This window comes from Acinonyx jubatus, chromosome E4 (genome assembly GCF_027475565.1).
Source record: "Acinonyx jubatus isolate Ajub_Pintada_27869175 chromosome E4, VMU_Ajub_asm_v1.0, whole genome shotgun sequence".
NCBI lineage: Eukaryota > Metazoa > Chordata > Mammalia > Carnivora > Felidae > Acinonyx > Acinonyx jubatus.
This window is the reverse complement of record NC_069395.1, coordinates 32,633,665-32,648,595: the sequence shown is the minus strand read 5'-3', so window position 1 is coordinate 32,648,595 and position 14,931 is coordinate 32,633,665. Positions and strand designations below refer to the sequence as shown.

The following is a 14,931-nucleotide window of genomic DNA, read 5'->3' as shown; positions in this document are numbered from 1 at the left end:
AATTTAAAAAATGACACAGTATGGTTATAATGACATCTACTGGACATTTGGGTTAATTACGGTTAACAGGAAGGTTAATTCGAAATTCACCTAACTTCACCATTAATAATAAACTCATGTGAACTAAAATTAGATTGCAGTGAATACATTTATTTTCCTTCTTTAATATAATGTACTAGCTCTGTAGAAAAGAGCTACTTCTGAAGTAATAGGCTTCATTTCTTCTCAACCAGTCCTCCCAACCAATATACAATGACATACAACACAGACATGCAAGCCTTTTAGCTTTTAGGTCTTAGAATCATGATATGGATTTATCACATAAATTTGGGAGAAATGCTCTTAATATAAATATAGGATATTACATAAAATTTTAAAAGATTAGTTTGAATTTCAACAACGGAAAAATTTTTAACATGTGGAAGTCATCTTACATGTATTAACTTCATAGAAATATTTCTGGTGCAAATACTTTTTGGTTAAAACCATCTTAAAGGAAATTAATACCAATAAACATTGTATCCTAGCCTAGTTTACTAAGGTAAATAGATTTCTGGGGTGCCCGGGTGGCTCAGTTTGTTGAATGTCTGACTTCAGCTGGGGTCATGATCTCAGTCTGTGAATTGAGCCCCGCGTCGGACTTTGTGCTGACAGCTCAGAGCCTGGAGCCTGATGCAGATTCTGTGTCTCCCTCTCTCTCTCTGCCCCTCTCCTGCTCATGCACTGTCTCTCTCGGTCTCAAAAATAAGTAAAAACATTAAAAAAAAATAGATTTCTTATACTACCATCGCTTTAAATGAAAGAAAAAAACCCAGAGCATTTGGGAGAGTCAACAAAAATCATGTTTGAAAAACACTGAGTACTAAGAATTCCCAGAACACTTTATTGGGAGAAAAAAAATAGCAAAGAAATATCACAAATTCTAGAGTTAACTTCAATATATTCTTTGATATACTACAACGGTCTTCAGAGCTATCCTAACCAAATCTCAGCCAATTTCAGATTAATTAGGTGTAATCCTTATTCTAACAAATTAGAAAACTAAGTAGTTAAGTGGTCTCTGCATTTTTAGCTACTACTGATTCATTTAAAAGTTAAAAACTTTTATGGCTTCCATATATGGACACATTTTGGGACACTATCAGATTTCAAACAGCCCACTGGAATTAGGCTTTAGTGGCCCTGATACCACACTGGGTTAGTATTGGTAATAGTGACCCAAAACTGTTGAAAATGCCAAATTAGGTTTTAACACCTAATCATTATCAGGTCTATGTATATGACTAGGTGACAAGTTTCTCTTGTAAGCAACATCATACTCTTTCCAGGTCAAATTAGAACTCCAATCAGTTCAAAGGTAAGGGTTTTTAGTATATACAAGGGCAGGTGGAGTTTAATTTCCCTAGAGGAGCTCCCCTGCCTGTCTGGATGGTCCAGTCAGTCAAGGAAACAAATGGAGATGTTGTCTGGAGGCATTTGTGAGATTATTTTATCCCCTTGTCACTTCTAAGCGGGTTGGCAGAATCTCGTATTTTCAAAACTTGTTTTAGAAAAATGCCTCAATTAATCTATAAAATGAGAGTAATAAAGCTATTCTTTTCCCTTCTGGAATATGATTATATTCAGACTAATATAATATTTTAAGGTAACAGACACGAATAAGTGTTATAATCATTTCATGAGATAGTGGTTTCTCACAATCATAAAGCCATAAAATAACAAAAGAAACAACAGTTTAGTTATTGTTTTATATATATGTATATATATATATACATATATATATATACATTTTAATTTTAATACAAAATTGGATTTTAGAAGTTGTACAAAAGAAAGCCAAAAACACTCTACACATGCATGATTAGCTTTAATAGTTCTTTTTACTGTACATACTGAAAATGTTTACATTTACTAGTAAGGAATGCCAAGCGTGTCCATCACCATTTGAATAGCTTGTAGGGGATTTGTGATTTCTTCCATGTTATCTCTTCTCAAAACCCAATCTGGTTTAAGTCTGAAAAGAATAAAAATCTTGCATTAACAAAGTTCTTCTCTTCAAGGGGTTACCTTCACTGTTTTGTCTGAACTAAAATGTGGCTACTCCTGAGCACATTGCTTCCCTTTTAACAGGTGAGAGGGCTTCATATTATTGCTGTTTACTATTTTCAGGCATTTCTTGTCATCCTTCTTCCTTTGAAGTTCAGCTCACCACTGCCTCTGGGTCATCTGTCAACTTCCGGTGTTTTGTTCTTTGAAACCTGGTTCTTGATCTTCTCTCAACTTTTGCCACCATTCTTAGTAACTTCAACATTCATGCAGCCCAAAAGCCAACAACCTCTTCTGTCAGTTTTTGCCCACTTTCCTTCTGTTCTACATTAACCAACCCTTTTCCACGAGATCACATAAGAGCCTTTGTCATCCCCAGAAAGTACCCACCACTGACATCTCAATTTGAGGCTGCCATTCTCCCACCACTTCTGATCTATCCATGTCTTTTGATTTAATACGTTCACTGCACATATTCTTCCACCCTAAGATCTCTGATTCACTGACCTCAACATGCACCCATCATCCATCCATCCATCCATCCATCCATCCATCCATCCATCCATCCGAATGCTGATCTCACTTCCCTCCTTGTCTAGCTTAGGGCCATCAATATAATCCCCTTAGCAAATTTCATTAACGCTATTGTTCTCTATTAAATTCAAATGGAAGGTTCTATTTGGATTCCAAACTGAATTCAAATATCTGCCTTCTCCATTCCTGTACAGCTGAATAGGAAGAAAAGAAAAATTGCAGAAGCAGGCTGATTTTATGTCAATAATTACAAAGTTAAATGGGTGCTTGACATTGCCGCGTATGCTTCCTCTTTCTCCAAGATAACCATTTTATTCCTTTCTTCTTTTCAAATGTCCCTTCCATACATACCCTCCCTGGTCTGCTTTTGAGCTAATGTTTATAATCTCATACTTCATTAAGAAAATAGCATTCGTCAGAGGGGAGGTCATACATCTTTCTCACATAAATCCCTACTATGATATGCATTCCATCTTCTTATTCTTTCCTGTTAAAAATCCAAATATCTATCAATTGTTAAGTGGTCAAAGTGTGGTATAGCCATACAATGGAATAGTACTCTGTGATAAAAGGAAATGAAATTTTAATTTATGCATCAACATAAGTAAACCTCAAAAACAGTAAGCTAAAAAAAGAATCCAGTCACAAAAAGCTATATACTGTATGATTCCATCTGTGTAACCATAGAAAAAAGGCAAAACTAAAAGTACTCAAATAAGGTTAGTAGTTGCCTGAATCTAGGGGCTAAAAGGAGACAACTGATTACAAAGAGGCACAAGGTAACTTTGGTGTGATGGAAATATTTTATCTCAGTTGGTAGTGGTTTCACAACTGTACATGTTTGTCAAAAGTCACTGAATTGGGGGCGCCTGGGTGGCGCAGTCGGTTAAGCGTCCGACTTCAGCCAGGTCACGATCTCGCGGTCCGTGAGTTCGAGCCCCGCGTCGGGCTCTGGGCTGATGGCTCGGAGCCTGGAGCCTGTTTCTGATTCTGTGTCTCCCTCTCTCTCTGCCCCTCCCCCGTTCATGCTCTGTCTCTCTCTGTCCCAAAAATAAATAAAAAACGTTGAAAAAAAATTAAAAAAAAAAAGTCACTGAATTGCATACATATATAAAGGGTGCATGTATACACTGCTGGTAAATTCTACCTAAAAAAAGTGACTATATTGAAAAAAAGGGGAAGCTAGTTATTCATTCATGTTAATTACAGTTTTAAAAACATAATTAGTATTAAAATTTACCAATTCCTTAAGTAGAAATCATATATAGAAATGGTCCTCATTAATAAGTTTCAAGCAAGTGCTATTTTTATGTTATATTGTGAAATATGCAATCAAAATTCCAATTTGCAACTATTACACAGTTTGTTATAATGAGTAATTATAAAGCAAACTGCTAATGTTAACCCAGGTCAAAAAATAGTGCATTGTCAACACTGTAGGATTTATGCCTGGCAGAGAAGTGCTGAGTCACAGAAAGGGAGACAGGCAGAAAAGGAAGGAAGGAAGGAAGGAAGGAAGGAAGGAAGGAAGGAAGGAAGGAAGGAAGGAAGGAAGGGAGGGAGGGAGGGAGGAAGGGAGGGAGGAAGGGAGGAAGGAAATAAAACATCATGAGTTAATTTAGTTCATCAAAACCAATTAAATCTTTTATTAATAAGGTAAACTCAGAAAATGCTAACTTGCTTATTTTAAAATAAAATTTTAATGTTGCTTCAATAAAATGTAAAAGTCATAGCTGAAGTTCTAATGTTATAAATTCTGGGTCATAAATAAATTCATAAATAATAACAAACTTGTCCCTTAAATCAGTATTATAATTCCAATTTAGACCTTCTAACAGAAGAATGTTCCTACAGTTCTCTATAACAGAAGACCAAATTTTGTCATAAAAAATTCAACAAATAGCACACTTAAAAAGGATGAATTTTACTGTATGTAAACTGTATCCCAATAAACCTGACTTTACAAACTATGTAGTAGCATGGTTAAATTACTACCTAAGTTTCTAAATGCTGATTCTCTGCTCCTGAACTTTTAGCAACACAGAGCAGTAACAGACTTTGCAGCCTGGCACTGGTCTGGGGGTCACACTTATTAGAGTAGCACAAAAAGGTGTGAGGTGATTCAGGTTTGCTTTAGTGACAAGAATCATATTTGGATGGTCTTGTGTACCAGGAGACACAATGTTGGGTGGTCTTATCTTTTTGTGATGTTGAGATTCATCGATGGATTTGACTACTGCCACAAACATCGATTTAATTCATCTAAAGCTTTTATCAAACATGCATAATCATGTCCCAGAGCAGAGCACACCTATTATTTCACGAGGGGCTACGAAATAATAATAGTTTCATATACCTTCTGCATTTACTAAACAGAATTTTTTTATAGAAAACTTTTCTACAACAACCATTTGGTTACCTAAGATATAGTATGTATAAAAAAAAAATGGGAAAGACTTGACTCCTTCCTTTTACCCGTAGTAAGTATCATGAGTGGTTTCTCTACCATCCTTCAAGGGTAAGCAATGAGTTTTTTCTTTAGTATCATTATAGACTCATCAATTTTTCATCTGATGTGTTGCACTTGTTTGCAGTCCTCATGCCTCTGTGTCACTGCCTCACCACTGGCTTCCATCTTGTCGAGTCCAAGGGGCAAGTTTCACACCTCATCTAACAGCCTCTTAGCAGCAAGCTGAAGGGCTGATGTGCCGCCAGTCTGGAACAGCGTCTATCCAGTCAGCAATTCCTGTCCAGAGCTGTTGGCTGGTTCTTTCTCTTGTCTCAATTCTGGAGAAATTGGGGTTACTCTGAGGGTCAGTTTGGGGCATTCTTTTCTAGGTATTCTCTTCCCCTGAGGTGATCATGTTCATTGCGATGGTCTTGAATGCTACCTAATGATTCCTGAATCTAATGATTACCTAATTGAAACCTCTAGACTGATTCTTCTGGCCGGAACCACAGCCCTGATTTTCTAATGGCTTCTTTGTCTTTTCCTCTAATTTCTCATAGGCACCTCAGACTTACCCAAAACAAAACCCATGCTTCAACGTCCCTTCCCACTCTATCTTCTGTCCTTCCTTACTTTTACTTCTTGTAATTATATCCCAGAGACAATTTCCTAGTCACAGCAATTTTAGCAGGCCCTCTGAGTGATACTCTATCCTAATAGCAACCACAATCTTGTTACTTTATTTGCTTATTTATGGTCATTCTCCTGAACTATGTAATTCCATGCTGTACAATAATCACAAGTCCAGTGCCTTAAAGCACAGGGTTCAGCTCTATACCATTCTTACTCTCTGACACTGATGGAGGTGTCTACTTGGTTAACCAGGTAAGCTAACACCCATTTTTTTTTTTAAACTTCTAAAGTTACATGTCTTAAACTAGTGAAGCTACTATTATCTCTATAGGATGGCTGTTGGCTGAATGGTGACCCCCACACCAAAACGATACATCCACATCCAAATCCTTAGCATCTGTTAATGTTATCTTATTCTGAAAGGGGGTCTCCACAGATAAACATAACTAAAGGATCTTAGGATAAGATCATCCTGTATTATCGGAACTGGCCCTAAATCCAACATATGTCCTTTTAAGAGACACAGAGGAGGGAGAAGGAGGAGAGGCCCATGTGAAGACAGAGGCAGAGAATGGAGTTATACAGCAACAAGCAAAAAACACCTAGAGCCACAGAAACTGCAAGTCAAAGACAGAGTCTGCCACAGAACCCTCAGAGAGAGTGAGGCCTTACTGACACCCTGGTTTTGAACTTCTGGTTTCAAGAATGTTCAGAGAATAAATGAATCTGTGGTTATTTTTTACAGCAGTTCTAGGAAACTCATGCAAGGTCTCATAAAGAACTTCTCTAGAAGGAGAAATTTCAAGTACCAGGAGGATTATGGGAGGAGTTGGAAGTTGATATTTTGGCCACGAGGGATTTTTGGCAGCTTCTAAGCAGTATAGTTTGTCCTACATGCAGGAAAAAAAAGTTTATACGCCAAAGCTTATAAAAAGCTAATTTTCAGACTTAGCACTTAACTATTTAATACAATGAATTTATTGAATGACTATTAAATACCCAAAGCCACAGTGTTATTGCTTCACTATTTACTGAGATTGTCTACTTTAGAGTTACCAAGGATTCTATTCTTACTCATATGTTGTTTCTCCACTGTCCAGCACAATACCTTGCTTTATAGTACATACTCAGTAATGTTTGCTGAATGAATGAATGAATGAATGGACAGTGGCACAAAACTATAGAGTACATTTACTGCTTACCTTGAAACTATTCTGGTTCTTATGGGTGTTTCTGGAATAAATGGAATACTTATAGAAGAATTCTTCTTTTGGGTATAAAGTATTCTTTCAGTATTCATTTTATGTTTACGAGCTGTAAGTTTGTAGAGACTATAAATACGGTCAACAACTTTGGACCTACTTCGAACATCCTAAAAAAGAAAATGTACATTTATTAAAACTAGTAACAATTTTGTAGCCCTTCTATGCTAGTAAAAGCAACAATAATAACCACTATAGTGTAAACTTATGAGCTTTTAACAAAATCAAAAGCCATTCTTTCCAAATTTAACAGTTAGATTGGTTAACATTATATAAACTAATTTGTAAGACAATTATAAAAAAGGCAAATATTTAAAAATTGTACACTTAACTCCATGCTGAATAACAAGGTAAATATTATTATAGTCAATATATGTATTATATGGAGTTACCAAAGCCTGTGAATTTTCTCTCTTCCTAGTTTCCAACGTTATCCACTTATCTCTTATAATACAACCCTAGGTCAAGTACAATTTCTTACCCAGACCACTGTATCTATATTTATATTTATATTAATATTTATATCTATAAATCTCTCTATCTCTATCTCTATCTCTATCTCTATCTCTATCTCTATCTCTATCTCTATCTCCCTCCTTCCTGGTTTCCCTATATCCACACTGAACGGTCTTCATACATCCACACTTTCCCAAATCTATTCTTCAATCAGTAGCCAAAGTCATGTTAGAACCCAAACTGGAGCATACTCTCTTACGTAAATCCTTCAGTGGTTTTGTTCTCACAGTGAAGGCCAGAATCCTATTACAGCCTACGGTCAACTCCCTGCCGACTGTAACACCTAGAGAGGTCTCACCATGGAAAAACTTGAAATGTACTTACGGTTACAACAAGAGGATGTGGAGCCACATATATGTGGTTTTCTACCTGGATAGGATCATTTGTTTCTTTCCTCAAGTAAAAGGGAAATGGCTATTTCTATAGCCATAGTACATTTTATTTTTGGAATTCAGTTTCTTTAATATGTTAGAAACACCTCTTATATCAACAAAAAAGGCAGGTTTGAACATATACAAAACCCTATGTAAATTGTGATAATTACTGGGGTGTCTGGGTGGCTCAGTCAGTTAAGTATCTGACTTCGGCTCAGGTCACGATCTCATAGTTCGTGAGCTCGAGCCCCGTGTTGGGTTCTGTACCGATGGTGCAGAGCCTGCCTGGGATTCTCTCTCTCTCTGCCCCTCCCCCACTTGCTCTCTAGTTCTCTCTCCCTCTCAAAATAAATAAATGAACTTAATTAAAAAATTGTGATAATTACTGAAGGAAAAGTGTGAAAGTCTTAGACCTGAAAACCTAGAAAGATACCTGAAAGAAAGATAATTAATACTTACGGAGGCTCGATTTGTTGTCTTCAATAAAATAGCTAACAAACAACAAGTTTTTGTAAAAATGCTTCCACCCTTGTCTGCAACTTTGTCACCGGGCTTTTCTCGGTACATCTGTAAAAGGTCCAGTAGTGTGTCTATGCAGTTTTCTACATGGTAAACTGCTGCAGTGGTTTTCTCATACTTGAAGAGAACAGAAAGAAAGCAAAAGTTATAATAAATGCATATGCTCTTAGAAAGAGCCCAAGCGGAAAGAAAGCTTAGGACCAACTTTTTGGACTATCTACAGCCAGTGCAAGGGACTTCATGAAATGAATTTTTGACATTACTATCATTTCTGAATCCATTTTATATGCATATCTGCATTGTAATTTTTCTCTTCCCACCTACTTTAAAGTGCCATAAAATGTGAATCAAATCTAGAATCCCTGAACATGAACACCTTGAAGTAAATAAAAACAAACTCAAAAACAGGGCAATTTTAGTGAGAATCTCTCAGGAAAAACAGAACTTATCTGTGATAGTTAATCATAGGGTAAAATACTGATAAAGGCTAAGATTTAATTAGTTACCCTACTGCATGCTTCTTGAGAGGAAGATGCACTTGCTTTAAAATAAAATAAATTTGAAACTAGTAAATTTAGGAGATATTTTTCCTGCCTCATTTATCTCCTTGTATCACTAGATTCATATTGAAATTTGCCTGGGAACAAATCATGTGAAGGATACTAAGACAAAAATAACAACAAAACAATATTAGCAGTTAACATTTGTTTGGCACGTCTATGTATGAAGCACATTATATATATTGACTCACTTTATCCTCACAATAACATTATGAGGTAGATACTATTACTTTACCCATTTTACAGTTAAAGAACACGAAGCACAAAGAGGCTAAGTAACCTAAAGTAAGCTGCAGAGCTATGATCTGAACACTGGTGTTCTTAACCACTCCTTCTCAGAAAGAAAATACTGGATAAAGTGCTCTAAGTTGTGGCTGAAGGGTTGGTTGGGGAAAATAAATTTGTCATCTCAATACTTTTGATTACATGCATTTATAGTTTAGTACAGATATCTGCCACCAGTCCAACGCCAAAAACGTAAATTCTAATACCTATACAGAGTATGACATACAGGGTAACTAAGTTGAAGCAGTATCTTAATCATGTTTTGCCAGACATGATTATAAGAGGTTCTACTGCTTTGATACAATGCAGTGAATAAGAACACCAGTTCTAGAGGTGGACAAAAAATGGATCCAAATTCAGCCCTACCACTTATCACATTCAAGTGCTGAGGCAGGAGGCTTAATTTCTATAAGGATTACTATTCCTTCTCTATTAAACAAGAATAACATGAACTGCCTCATAGGATATTGTTAAGAACTAAATTAAATGATGCATGAAAAACGTTAGCGCATCATAAGTACTCAATAAATGTTAGTAATCATTGTTATTAATATCATAAAGACAAGAAATAAAATCATAAAAAATTAGTGTTTCTATGTATAATTATGTTAATGCATTAAACATTTCCCCCACCTAAGACTCTTGCACACAAATTAATTCTAACTTGGCGATCTAAATTCCAGTGGTGAGCAAGCACGAACTTAATTTGCTGGATCAGATTTCTTGACCAATGAACAACTCATTATCAAAACGTTACTACCTTAGCGACATTAAGCAAGACTTGCACAGAGTATCTGATGACTTCCATACAAGGAACACTACGATTGCAACTTCGGATCAAAACAAATATTTTAGAAACTGCTCCACTCTGGGCCATGTTCTCACAGCAAAGTGGAGACAATCTAGTAACTACCTCTGAAAGGAGAAGAAAAAAAAAGAGAGAGAGAGAAATAAATTCACAGCAACAAAATGAAGTTTTAGCTAATATTGTATTATAACACTCTTTGCACACTCAACGGTAAAAATGCATTTCTAACCTCATACAAGATATTGTTAAAACAAACTAACCTAGGTGCTTTAGAGCCTCAAGAATAGCAGAAAGGTGCTTATATGTCAAAAGATAATGAAGTGCAAGAGCAGTTCTTTTGTAGAGTTTGTTTTCTTCTCGAATCTCCCTATTAACAAGTTGAAGACTTAGTCGTATAGCTTTAATTTTTGTACCATCATTTTTCTTCCTCCAAGAGTATCCTCTCCATAATGCCTTAAAGAGACAAAACACAGTGATTGTAAGATTACAATCCATGATGTTTTGAATTTATATTTATAAGTATTTCTACAAAACAAGTATTTTCAGTAAATTCATATGATGTAATCAGACACTTTGCAAATAAAATCTCAAGTCAGGTTCTAATAAATAGCAAAATCAATTTTTCTGGAAAGAAAAATATATATCATGTTCCTGTATATAACCTGAAGCATCATTCACTGACCAAAGATATCTAAGTCTATTTTAAATGCTAAGGTATTTTTTCATGTCTTCATCATAAATGTCTCTAGGGAAATCTGAAAATAAAGGGCTTAGCAATGACATGGCATTTATGAGTTATTTTATTGGTGAACCTCAGCTTTTTAAAATATATGTGGCTGTGTTTTTAACATGTTAGATGTCTCACGTAGGTGAATTATAAACCAGAGTCTGGAACTAACATCGTAATGTTTTCAGTTACCTGAATTTTAGTGATTCCATTATTAATTTTTTCTTTTTTTTTACGGAGGAGAAAACGGCGTACTGCTTTCTGTATTACTGATGCAGCTCTATTTTGCTGGCTCATATGTTCTTGAAGTTCACGCTGACTTTTTATGACACTATGACATTTCTGAGCAAACCTCTTTTGCTGTAATCTTGTTCGAAACCATCTCTGTTTAAAACATTAGAGGCTTTGTTTTTTTTTTTTACTTCAGGTTTTTAAAATAAATAAATACATACATACACATGCATACATAAATGAAATAAATAGAACATTAGATTGATATCTTTCAATCCTCCCCAGTGGCATTACTTCTCCACTCCATCTGGTACAAATCCTCTAGCACTCACTGAGCGGGGGGAGGGTGTGAATTTAACCCTGTACAACATGGCCTTCATTTCATAATTTATATAAATTCTATCAGGCTGTATGTGTTCTTCTGCAATTTGTTTTCTAACTCAGTATTTTACATGTAAGTATATGTTAATGTATACAGATTTCTTACCCAGAATACATAAAAACCTATAAATCATAAGAAAAAAGAAGATGCAAAAGAGAAATGGGCAAAGTATATGGAAAAAACAAGCCATATATACATACATTAAGAAAAAGCACACAATACACAGATAATAATTTGAATAGTCAACACACGAAAGATTTTTTTTAGAACTGCTTGCAATCAAAGGAAATCCAAAGCAAAAATGAGATACAATTTGCCATTCATCAATACAGCAAAACCCAGAGTCTTTTAATGCTGTGTGTTGGCAAGAATGTAGAAAAACAGGTACTCTCAGACTTTGCTACAAGAATAAATGAGTACAATTATTTCAGAAAATAATTCATAGCTTTATTCCTGTATCATAAAACATCAACCTATTTCTAGCCCATCAAGCCATCCTAAATATGTCATCCTAAAGCAAAAGGCTAAATATTATATGACCTTAGCATAAGGTATTTTGAAATTATTTATTAAAATAAAAAATTCATAACAAAAATTTTACCACATAGTTTTACTGCAAAGGAAAAGCCAACCTGAACACAGATGACTGAATTAACCTGCTTCTTAGCATTCTTCATAACCATGTGAAGTTTATATGCTCTTTGAATTCTAAGAGCAGACAGGTGACAATATGCAGCTGCTGTGAAGTGAAGAAGCCTAATTTTGGTTCTCTGTTCTGAAATCTAAAAGAGAAATAAAAAATTAACCACACATTTGACTCTTAAGACAATCGATCAGTGTTTATTTTTGTATATCCTCCATACTGAATTATATAAATTAGCAATAATAAATTAACTTTTAATTACTGAAATTATTTACATTGATGGAACTCAAAGTGATTATAATCTTTTACTATACAATATTTCCAAATGTGTACCCCCTAACTCAGAGTATAAAAAAGCAAAATTATATTTTGGGCACTTTACTAAAGAACAGCAATTTAATTTAACTGGACTACACAATAACAGTAAATAAACCTTTCAATGTACTAACTATAATATGAGAAGTCTATGAATACAATACTCACAAAAATGTTGTGAGAACTGTTGGGAGACGGCGATAGTAAGTCAGACAAAATTATCTGAGTGGATTTCTCCGGTTATTAGACAGTCTAGCACAAATCTAGCACAAGACTCTTTGCAGCAAAACCTCTCTATAGCGGCCTTTAGACCTCTAATTTGTATTTAATGAACACAGCAGAAGAGATTTCTCCTTTTTAATTTCAAATTTAAGTATTTTGTCTTTGACAGCGTTTTGCATATTGATGCCAAAAACGTTGTGACCTCCCCGGGAGGGGGAGGGATTCTTTCTCGCTGAAGATGTGGAAGTTATCACAGGAAGAGTAGCTAACAACACCTCAGAGTTGCTGGGTGGTAGCAAAAGGCTACTTGAATGACAACCTCCTTCACAGTTGGAGCTCCTCCCTCATCCTTCTTTCAGTTCCTTTGTCAAGATTCATTACAAGAAAAAAATTAGTTTGCATTTTTGGTGAGCATCTATGAGAAACAGGCTCATAAAACAAAAATCTATAGCAACCAGTGATCTTGTCATAGGCCTCTGCAGAAGCTGAGACGTTATATTGGTTATATTATTAGTTCTGAAATTCTCCAAAATCTAAAATTTCTTAACACAATTTAACACCACATACCTTCATTTCTTAAGACTGAGGTATTCTACTTAAAAATACTTACTCTTTTCCTTACTAACCAACCGCGCACTAGTGCTTGTAGAACAACTGTAGATTTTTTTAATTCAACATATTTTATCCTTTCGCACTTCCCGGCCTTCCTGGCTCGTATATATCTCTGTATGGTCAAAGCGGCAGACTTCTGCCGAAGAAAGACCTGCCTTCCTTTGTATCTTCTAAAATTCGCTTGAATCAAACAAGCAGCTTGATGTCTCTACAAGGAAAAATTTGAGTGACTTAACAGAAAGGAGTAACAATTTCAACCCACTGGAGGCTTTTGAATTTCTCAATGAAAAATGAGATGGTGTAATTATGATTTTTTTTTTACATTTTTAGCTTAAGAATGTCATATTTCATATATAAGGTGACTGTATGTAATTTCTACAGCCAAAAATTAGGTTTTTATGAAGGTGCAAGCCAAGGTCAATAGATATCTGGTGTTCTTTCCCTCTCATCTTCCTGATACTTCTCATTGTGAGGGAGAAAAGGACTAATATTACCAAAGGACAAATACATTTAATAAAAGTGTGAGCAATATAGAGAACAGAATGGGCATTATAAACAACTACCAGGGAAGCTGTCTGTTGCTTTGAGAACCAAAGACTACATCTCAGAACCAGCACATCTTAGACTCCTCGATTATATAACATCTTGACAACCAATTCTAAGAAACCTAAAGAAGTATATAAATCAAAATGGGCACTAGTTCTGTTTTACAACATAGATTCCCCACCAACTAGCTGGATGACGTTGGGCAAGTCACTTTACCTCTCCAGACCTCAGTTTCCTCATTTGTAAAATAAGAATACTAACTACTTCAATTAATAATCACTACACCAGAGGGTTTTTATGAGGATCAAATTAGTAAATATACACTAGTAGGCATAATAATAATAGCTATATAATAGTGAATATTACATTGAAATTTACAAATAAAATTTTAATTTTGCTTTCTTTAATAAAAGACTATAGGTACTGCAGCTATTCTAAAACTTTGATGTTAAATATTTTGAATAGGCCACCAATTGTAGTTTAAAAAATTTTTGTTTGACTTATAGTAGACAAAATATGCTACATCTATTATGACTCTCTCCAAATAAATTATTTACTCTAAAATTTACTTCAAACTTGGGTTTCAGAATAGTTTTTAAATATAAATATACAAATTAATATATTCATAAAATGTATTTTTAAGGGTGAATATAATTTTTAATTGACTGCAATGACGTGTTTAAAATAAATGTATAGCTAACAAAAAAAAAACAATTCCTTTTGTTTTCTTTCCTAAAATGGCTCTTTGCAAATGAGCTTTTTTTTTCCTTTCTTTACCTACTTTTATCATTAGGAAGTGCTCATGAGCTATTCTTCCAGAAAGCATAGCTCTCCATTTTCTCTGAATGATAATTGTTGATGCTCTCATATTCAAAAACCTAAAAAGTAGGTATTGGAAAGCAATTACAAATTTCTTTAATTTACTCAGTAAGTATTTATTGCCCCCCCCCCCACTACTTAATACTAGAGAAAGAAAAAATAAGAAAGGCAATGAAAGAAAAAAAGAAAGTGGAAAAGAACAATTTATACTTTAATTCTAGCAATCAGAATTCTACACACACACACACACACACACACACACACACACACACACACACGAACTGACACAATGAAAAATAAGTTTTGCAATTGGCAATGCTCGTAGCAAGAAATACGAATTTCTAGAATGAGAAAGAACTCCAACCAGGATGAAAAGAAAGTACAATTATCCAGACCTACACAAAGCCTAGATAAAGGGGATGCTGACAGAAATAACGGCAGAGTCTAA

At 35.0% G+C, this 14,931-nt stretch overlaps 1 protein-coding gene across 4 annotated transcripts in view; it reads right to left on the bottom strand.

Annotated features, from left to right (window-relative positions):
* Positions 1 to 1,848: 1,848 nt before the first annotated feature.
* The window catches only part of ASPM (assembly factor for spindle microtubules), a 53,148-nt gene continuing 40,065 nt past the window's right edge, over positions 1,849 to 14,931 (bottom strand). For 3 of the 4 annotated variants that reach the window (XM_027074597.2, XM_027074598.2, XM_027074599.2), the window contains exons 20-28: positions 14,446 to 14,542; positions 13,117 to 13,326; positions 11,959 to 12,108; positions 10,906 to 11,097; positions 10,247 to 10,439; positions 9,939 to 10,093; positions 8,274 to 8,450; positions 6,865 to 7,034; positions 1,849 to 2,014 (exon numbers count right to left, since the gene is read on the bottom strand). In XM_027074597.2, coding sequence (XP_026930398.2) covers positions 1,912 to 2,014; positions 6,865 to 7,034; positions 8,274 to 8,450; positions 9,939 to 10,093; positions 10,247 to 10,439; positions 10,906 to 11,097; positions 11,959 to 12,108; positions 13,117 to 13,326; positions 14,446 to 14,542 — 1,447 coding nt within the window. In that variant the 3' untranslated portion in view covers positions 1,849 to 1,911. Of the gene's footprint in view, positions 2,015 to 6,864; positions 7,035 to 8,273; positions 8,451 to 9,811; positions 10,094 to 10,246; positions 10,440 to 10,905; positions 11,098 to 11,958; positions 12,109 to 13,116; positions 13,327 to 14,445; positions 14,543 to 14,931 lie in introns of those variants that run through there. The other variant, XR_008293366.1, reaches the window with a different exon arrangement.